This window comes from Leptinotarsa decemlineata, unplaced genomic scaffold, assembly GCF_025532065.1.
Source record: "Leptinotarsa decemlineata unplaced genomic scaffold, Ldec_3_MD MMD2_tig00000090_RagTag_RagTag, whole genome shotgun sequence".
NCBI classification, from domain to species: Eukaryota; Metazoa; Arthropoda; class Insecta; order Coleoptera; family Chrysomelidae; genus Leptinotarsa; species Leptinotarsa decemlineata.
The window spans coordinates 3,547,096-3,556,109 of NW_027412541.1; the positions used below are offsets into that span (position 1 = coordinate 3,547,096).

The 9,014-nt window shown below is 32.9% G+C and overlaps 1 protein-coding gene across 4 annotated transcripts in view; it reads right to left on the reverse strand.

Moving 5' to 3' along the window:
• The window catches only part of Culd (CUB and LDLa domain), a 30,863-nt gene extending 21,849 nt beyond the window's left edge, over positions 1-9,014 (reverse strand). For 3 of the 4 annotated variants that reach the window (XM_074172366.1, XM_023162721.2, XM_023162720.2), the window contains exons 1-5: positions 8,695-9,014; positions 4,918-5,156; positions 864-1,063; positions 624-813; positions 407-571 (exon numbers count right to left, since the gene is read on the reverse strand). In XM_074172366.1, coding sequence (XP_074028467.1) covers positions 407-571; positions 624-813; positions 864-1,063; positions 4,918-5,156; positions 8,695-8,939 — 1,039 coding nt within the window. In that variant the 5' untranslated portion in view covers positions 8,940-9,014. The remainder of the gene's footprint in view (positions 1-406; positions 572-623; positions 814-863; positions 1,064-4,917; positions 5,157-8,694) is intronic. The other variant, XM_074172367.1, reaches the window with a different exon arrangement.

Here is a 9,014-nt window from a genome sequence, read left to right on the forward strand (position 1 = left end):
AAAGTTACGCGAGAAAGTTTAGAGTTTTATTCAGTGCAAAGAAACAAGTCGTAGCATAACAGTTGTGTGCGAAGTGTCCGTTAGATTAGAGTGTGCATGATGTTTATCCAAGTGATTGAATTACCGGAAATCATTTCCGCGCTACTATCATTACAGTATAAAATAACTAAAAAAATTTTAAATGCATCATCCCTAGCTGAATTGGGTGAAACGGCATACAATTCAATATTTTCAAAATAAGAAAAGCTGTATAGCCCCACACAGCTGTTTATGTATGAGATTCAATACAGAATATATTTCAAATGGTAAACAGATGGGTGAAGGTTGATTTCTTTTCGGATTTTCGACTGAATGGTGAGCACTGATCAAAATCTAATAAACATTACCTAAAATTAGTATCACTCACCAAAACTCGAGAATGTTGCAACTTTAACATATAAATGTGTTTTTCGATGTAGAAGACTTTCAGGTGGTTTGATTATCCAAACGCAATCAAATAATTTCGTGCCCGATTCCAGCATATTCATCATTGTTATTCCTCCTCCTAGATTATTGACATTTCCTCCACAACCTATAATTCAACGAATGTAAGCACTTTCTTGTTACGATGATTCCAAAATTACCGATTATTGGTTTGAAAACTAAGTCATCCAATGTTCCCAATATGAAAGAGTATGTTGCCTTGAATCCAAAATCGGAAGCTCCATTGGCATAAAATCTGATAGTCATTGACGGACCATTACTAGTGATTACTGGCGGTCTGAACGTGTTACCAGAAATGACCTGCATTCTTTGTCCATTCCAATCGAAGAACTAAAAAATTGTACTGTTTAATTTTGTGTATCAATTTCGTTGTCTTTTACCTCGATAATCGAAGAATCTTCTAAAAGGAAATCAGTGAACAACAGATTAATTCTACATGTTTCCTTTGATTCACAACTTATGATATATTCAAGGCTCAAATCTGTAGGATATGAATATGGAAAAAAGGGCGATGAAATTATTTGGCTTGAGTTGTTCATATTCCCAATTCTCGGATAACCATGAATAATAATTGTATTTCCTACAAAACAAAACTCAAACAACGTTTGGGTAAAAAAGGTTTCGGCTTGCTTCCTCTCCATCTTTATACAAAAATATGTGGGAATCTTCCAAAAAAAAGAAAAAACCAAATGATTTTAAACTAAACTCTCAACAAAGATATGTAGATCATGCAAAGAACTAACTTTCAGAATTCAGACACAAACTGGAAGAAGAATCACTCTTGAAACAGCTACTTTCATATAAACATTCATTTACACAAAAGAAAAATTCTTTTGAAACAAATACTTCCAAATAAACACTGAATTATATGAAAAACATTTTTTCTATTCAGTTTTTACTCCGAACATTAGTAATGGAATTGATTCAGATATAGTCAGATAAGTCCGATAAGTCAGATAACTAATGAAATTCATTCACAGGATTGCTACACAATAACGTATATAAAAGAGGTAAAATTTCATTTACATGGAACACTGTCATCCTCAATGGCGGACATCGATGTTACGAAATAAGACACTTGTCTTATTGCCTCTTCGGTACCAATCTGGATAACATCACAAGATGAAGCATTCAATCTGAGTGTTGAAAGTAATGTTTTATTTTGTGAGTAAAAAGTTGGCGAGTTGAGCAATTTCACGAAAAAAATAAAACTTACTTTCAACACAAATATCATACATAGTTTTTTGTACAACTGTCCTGTTTTCATAATAAAATACACCAATTTAATATTTCTATAAAAACACATTTTGACATGTTATCGCATTTGCTGTGAAGTGGCCGTGTCAGGTTACGCCGAATCACCTGGTTATAGTCTATCCATTCCCAATTGGAACGGCAATAAAAATAAGAGTACAGTCAAACATTTTTTGCCTGTGGCCCCTAGTCGCCCAGATAGTTAGTAAACGTGCTATCAATTGTAGTTGAGGAGTAAAGGCTTGGCTAGCTGGACTGGCTGAATACTAATTGTTTTGTCCGTTTCACAATATTTCTTTATCAGTGCCATGTGTTCATGGGGTTAGGTGAGGTAGTGAGTGGTTTTGCAAACCGATTTTTGAAAACTTTCACTAGAGATCAATTACCCTAACACCAAACAAGCCATCTAGTGGCGAGTTACAGAAAAATTGATAGCCTAAAAACCTTCTCTATGAAAAATTACTTATACATGTCAAGTTTCATCACGATCGATTGAGCGATGTAGAAGTTTATCACTTACCAACCAACCAACAAACATCCATTTTTATATATTATATTGAACAATCGGATGGTCATAATGAAATCGACACGCATTGTTCAACTCCGACAAGAATATTTGAGGCGAATGAAAAGCTACCGAGAATCCAGCAGACATATAATCAGTTAACATGAATTTCCACAAAATAAACAAGTGGTCAATCAAAGAAACATAATCTACCTCGACGAAACTTGGTTTGACACCCATGATGTTGTCAACTATGGCTGGGTAGACGAAACTAAGTATTGTGCTTTGAACACACCTTCTTCAAGGGAAAAACATGTTATAATTTTGCATGCCGGGAATGAAAGTGGTTTCGTACCTAACGCTTTGCTTCTGTCGGCCAAAAACATAAAAGATTCTTCTGCTGATTACCACGAAGATATGACTGTGGCTTTATTCGAAACCTGGTTCAGTGAGCAGCTTCTCCCAAATATTTCTCCAAACTCGATTATTGTTATGGATAACGCTTCGTATCATTCTCGGTTATTGACTACAATACCAAACAATAACACAAAAAAGCAGATATTGTTAATTTCATGCGAAATCATGACATGGAAATACCCGAAAAGATTCCAACGAAAAAGGTTTTACTGGCGACCATTAAACAACGTAATTTCAAAAAAGAATATATTATTGATACGATGTGTGAAACACGTGGTCATATTATCTTACGTTTTCCTCCATACTATTGTGTGTTCAATCCAATTGAAATGGTTTGGGCGACAATGAAAGAAAGCTTGCAGAAATGTAATCAGTCACCGACTTTGAATGTTGTAGTGCTTGACAATATAAGGCGAGTGGTGAATAAAGTAGGTAATAGTGATGTGTGGATGAACTGTGGCCCACGTTATAAAAGAAGAGAACAAATATTATGTGCAAAGTTCCATAAATCCGATCGTTATTCAACCCGATGATGATTCCACCTCATCCGAATATAGCGAAGAAGAATTTTCATTTTTCTAGCAATTTTGTTGGCCTCTATTATTTTGTGAATATATGTTTGACGAGAATTCGGTATGATTATTTGTGTTTTCATTGTATTTTAGAGTTTTCGACTCGGAAATCAACTACCTTATATTTCGAAGTTTTTCATAATTACCCATGGTGAAAAAATTCAGTTGAGATAACTTTTTCATGGGGTGATCAATTGCTATGATTGTAAGAATAAGTAACTTAAAGACTACCACTGAAAAATAATATGCCGACGCCTATGTTGAGGCGGGAATTCCTTCTCAATGCTGTTTCAATTGGTATTGGAAATACTATACCAACAAACAGTATTGTTTACAGCTCACGCGTTTTATTCAAAGTCACATTTAAAGTTCTTTCTGGCGTTTAATGTTTTGCATAATGCAGAACAATAGTGAGGAATTGTGTATTCCTGACGATATTGAAGAGGCTGCAAAAAGAGCTTCAATTGAATTGTTACCAAAAAAATCGGCTCAGCAGTGCGACATCGCATATTCTAATTTTCATAGCTGGTATAGACTTAAAAACGTCGATGGAAATTTCAGCGAAACCATCTTCTTAGCCTATCTAGAAGAGAAATTAAAAGTCGAGTGCGCTCGACTTCATTATTGAATTTATTATATTTCAAGGTAATAGCATTCTTAAAGCGGAAAAATGAAAGTGAATATATGGCGTGAAGAGCTGTGCCATTTATTATTAGAAGACATTGATTTGAAATTTGATCATTGATTGATCAAATTTCAAATACAAAAACGAAAATAGATCGTTCTTTTTGCATTGTTGGGAAAAATATTGACTATTTTAAAAAATACGTTGCATTACGCCCTTCTGTTATCAATCATCAACCTTTTTTTTAAAAAAACTCAAATTATAAATGCAGTGCCAACCCAGTTGATATAAACACGTTTGGGAAAATGCCCTCTACCATTGCTGAGTTTCTGAACCTTCCGGAACCAAAGGAATATACAGGTCACTGTTTCAGAAGGTCTTCTGCTTCTTTGCTAGCAGAATCAGGAGCAAATATAACGGATATTAAGAAGCACGGAGGATGGAAGTCTACAACAGGAGCTCAGGATTACATCGATCAATCTATTTCTTATAAAAAGGCCATTGCTGAAAGAATAATCCCAACAGCTAGCTCCAGTGTTACAGCATCGTCCTCTTCACACCAAGAATTAAATATTAATTCCCATGAAATTGTCAACTCAGATAGTTCAAATATATTACAAGGCCCTTCAACATCGTAAGGCATCAATATCAGCAGTTGTTTTAATTGTATTTTTCATAATAATGTTCATAAATACTACTAATAATTTACATTATGTGAATAATACATTTGTAACTGAATTCAGTTGTAGCTATCTACATTTATTGTTCATAATAAAACTTCATTGAAAATTGAATAATTATGTTTTGTTTATTGCTATTTGCTCGAAACATATTGTGTTAAAAATACTTTAAATACTAGTGTTAAAAACATATTTTCAACAGGCTACTTTGTAAACATCATCTTTTAATACTCTTGACAACCATTAAAAATGTCACTTTCAATGACAGTTGTACAAAAATGTATTTTCATGCGTACTTTGCATGTACAAATACACACATACACATTTACAGTCACAAAATTATCACCTTCTCCTATCAAAAATAGTGAAAGAAAAACATACGTTTTGTGGAATAGTCCAGAGTAAAGGCGTGACCGTAATCTTTGTTGAATATGAAAGATATTGCTACAGTTCTGGTTTGACTAACGTAAGATAACTCCGATATATTATTTTCGATGAATCTTCCACAGAATTGTTCTCCTGACGCATCTTCAACTGGTGGTTCATAAATCCAAACATAATCGCATCCACAAGTGTCATAAACTGATGACTTTCCACATATTCTTGAAATATTCAAGTACCTAAAATAAATGATATAGACAGTCAATCATAAAGATCCAATATTTTTACTGAGAGTAATATAGATTAGAGAATACGACAATAAAAATCAGACAATTCTAAGCAAGAATAGTTTTTTGTAACGAAGGCATTATTTATGTTGAATGATGTATGTTAATCTGTGTGTGTGTGTGTATGCATGTGTGTGTGTGCATGTGTGTGTGAGAGAAAGAGAGTGAGAGTGAAAGAGAACTCGTCATTTGTTATGTTTGTTATTCGAATACACCGCAAGTTGCATATCAGTATTCAACTTGCAGAAATTAATCCAGAAACTTCATTTGATGTTATTGAGAAGGAACTCCAAATTGAAGCTGATGATGTTGAAAGATTCATTATTGAAGTACTGAAAACGAAATTGGTTAGAGCCCGAATGGATCAAGCAGCAAAAAAAGTATTCGTATCCAGTACCATGCACAAGACTTTCGGCAGGGCCCAATGGCAACAATTGCGTGATTTACTTCACTCATGGAGGTTTAACCTGAGTTATGTGCAGGAAGGTATGAGAAGTATCACAGCGGCCCCGCAGGAGGTGGCATCTAATAATTAAATACTTCATTGGAAAATGAGATTAAAAATGACTTCTCTATATTTTATGTTGTTTCTAAAGTACCTTTTATAATATTTTAAATTTATGTGTACATACTATATCAAAAATAAAACTTCGAATTCAAAGTATCTACAGATGAAATGAAATAATTGAATATTCTATATATTTTTTCAAAAACTAGAAAATATACCCCTTTCAATTTAGTCAATTATTCATTTCTGATGGAAATTACGTCATCTCTCTCATCATTGTATTGAAATTGTTATTAAATCAGTTATTGGCAACTTCGAAAACTCAAAGTATAATGCAAAAAACATGCTAAGAGAAAACATTATGAGTATGAAAAAATACATCGCAGAGTCATACAAATGATATATTCAGATTTCTTATGCCATGGAGGTTTCGAATCCGATGAAATCAAGCAATTCTGATCTTCCGATTTCGCTAAAAGCGGTATCATTGAAATTGTCTAGACGTTAAGAAACATAATCAATCATTTTCCGATGTCAAAAAAACCTAAGAACGTATTTCTTTCATAAAAAGTGCAATAGGACTTATGGCAAATCGTTTCAAACAAATTCATCTATAGATCAAGAAAATCATGATATCGAAAGCAAGAAGTGCCATAGCATGGAAAAAACTTGTTTCACTATACAATAGCTTCCTCAAACATAAACTAGAAGTTATTTCTAAATTACAACCATTTTATACTTTAAAATATTACCTACTCGTATGCCTACTTTCTAATGAATGAATCTACCTGAAAAGGTCAGGTATGAATTCAATAATTATATGAATAAATTTTTCGAAAGTACCATAAATGTACTTAACTAGTTTTACCTGGAAATGAACAGATTCAATGATGGCGAATTATTCAATTCAGTTCAATTTGTTTATTTCCATACTATCCAAAAGGTTAAGTTTCAAATCTTTCTTATGGAAATGGAGTGGCTTGTATTCATGGTTGAACTCATGTCCCTCTTTGATTAAATGAGTGGCATATGTGAAATTTATTTTTCCATTTTGGAAACTATTTTTGTGTTCCTTTATGCGGGCTTTGAATGTTCTTCCAGTTTGTCCTATATAAAATATCAGACATATGACCTAAATGATAATTTATACACTCACGATTTTTCTGATACTGAACTTTCATCTTTGTTATTCTTAATGTGCATGCCTAAGTTGTTGTTGGTTTTGAAAGCAATATTTACACCTTTGTAGTGGGTTGGCCTAAGTAGGTTAAGGTTAAGAGTATATCATATATATAGGCCAAACTGGAAGATCGTCCAAAACCCGCATAAAGGAAGACAAAAATAGTTTCTAGAATGGAAAAATAAATTCCACGTATGCCACTCTTCAATCACAGAGGGACATGAGTTCAACCATGAATACAAGCCCCTCCATTTCCAGAAGAAAGGTTTGAAACTTAACCTGTTGGATAGTATGGAAATAAACAGATTCAAAAACTCTCAATGTCTCATGAACCATCAAACTGAATTGAATAATTCGCCATCATTGAATATGTTCATTTCCAGATAAAAATAATTAAGTATATTTATGATACTTTCGAAAAATGTATTCATATAGTTATTGAATTCATACCTGACCCTTTCAGGTAGATTCATCCATTAGAAAGTAGGCATACGAAAGGTAATATTTTAGAGTATAAAATGGTTGTAATTTAGAAGTAACTTTTAGTTTACGCTAGAGGAATCTTTTGTATAGCGAAACATGTGTCGCGGTTTTTGTAAAACCCTTTATAGTGAAAATCATACAATAAACTGTAATAATTAGTTTAAATATGGATTTTCATCAAACATCGGCCAGTTCTATTCAATTACTTCCTTTCAGTTAGATAGTGGCTAAGTCATAGGTTTCCTGGCACGTAGATGAGTTGACCTTCACAATTTGGTATTATTCAATCCCCCTTCTTTGAGATTTTCGGGGTTGTGTCATCCTACCAGAAATAGTCTACAGAGTTTTCCCCCTAAAAATGAATTTGACGTGTTTCTGAATATTTTCAGATTTTCAATAGGGACCGAAATATAGAAGGTGGTACGTTTTCAAATTGTCACTCTGTATATACAGAGAATGAAAAATAAATCTCAAATTTCTTTCATTCTGCTTTCTCTCTTCTAAAAATAATATAACCCTATATTTGCCCCAATTGTGGATGGCAGATACAAGCTGTTCAAATGAATCCAGTGGGTACGTACTTTTCATTTCCCACAAAGAATTTTATCTGGTGTATTCTAACAAAAATCATCAAAAATACTCACAGCTATATTCCCACTCCTTTAGTACATTCCTAAACAGAGGAAATAGTTCCAATTCAGTGATGAATAATTTTGTCAAAATATTCGAACACACACTTACAAGTCGAATAGTTTCATCAATAAGTGGAATATAATAACTGAAAGGCGGTTTGAAATTGAAGTACAAATAAATATGATAACTATGGCAATTCTAGACTTTATTGAAGATACTTTCAAAGCTATGAATGATCCTTTTTTATCTCCGAATTCAAGAACAAGAATTTTAAGAACAAGTGCTGATATGCTGAGATTTTTGATATTCTTAAAGAAGATGGCAATGTCAAAACAACAAATCTGAGATATCATTAGCATTGAATGCTGCATAACATTTTGTAGGCATTAGTGTATACTTTTTTTATATCTAATCTCCTAAAATATCAAAATCAGCACTAATTTACTTACTGCTAAAAAGAGAAATATTGAAAGATATATCTTGAAAAAATATCCACTTTGCTATTCTTTTTTTAAAGTTTTACATTATGATAATTCATACGAATTGCGATTTTCCATACAAAAAATACAGAGTGAATATGTAACAATTACTATCGAAGCTGTCAGCTCATCAACTATAACTGAAGTGAAATTCGAAAGTAATATTATTTTTTTAATATCTACGAATACGATTTCAAATGTACTTACCTGAACTTGATTTCGATAATACAAGAAGGGCAAGTGATAAACTCTACAGAACATCTATTATAAGATGTCATATTCCGTCTAATCGAGACATTATTTCGAAAATTTGCCAGTAAAGATCCAGTCTCTCCATGTTCCAAGTATAATCTCTTACCATTGGTAATTCCACATATGTCATCAAACTGTAAATAACTTTCGGTAAAAATGGAGGAAACTATGATAATGTTTAAAACTGGGAAAATATACATCTAAAGTGTGCGAAAATCGATGATAACAGCAAGCTGCCTGTATTCAGATTCAGCTTGTCTACCTACTGAAAGTAA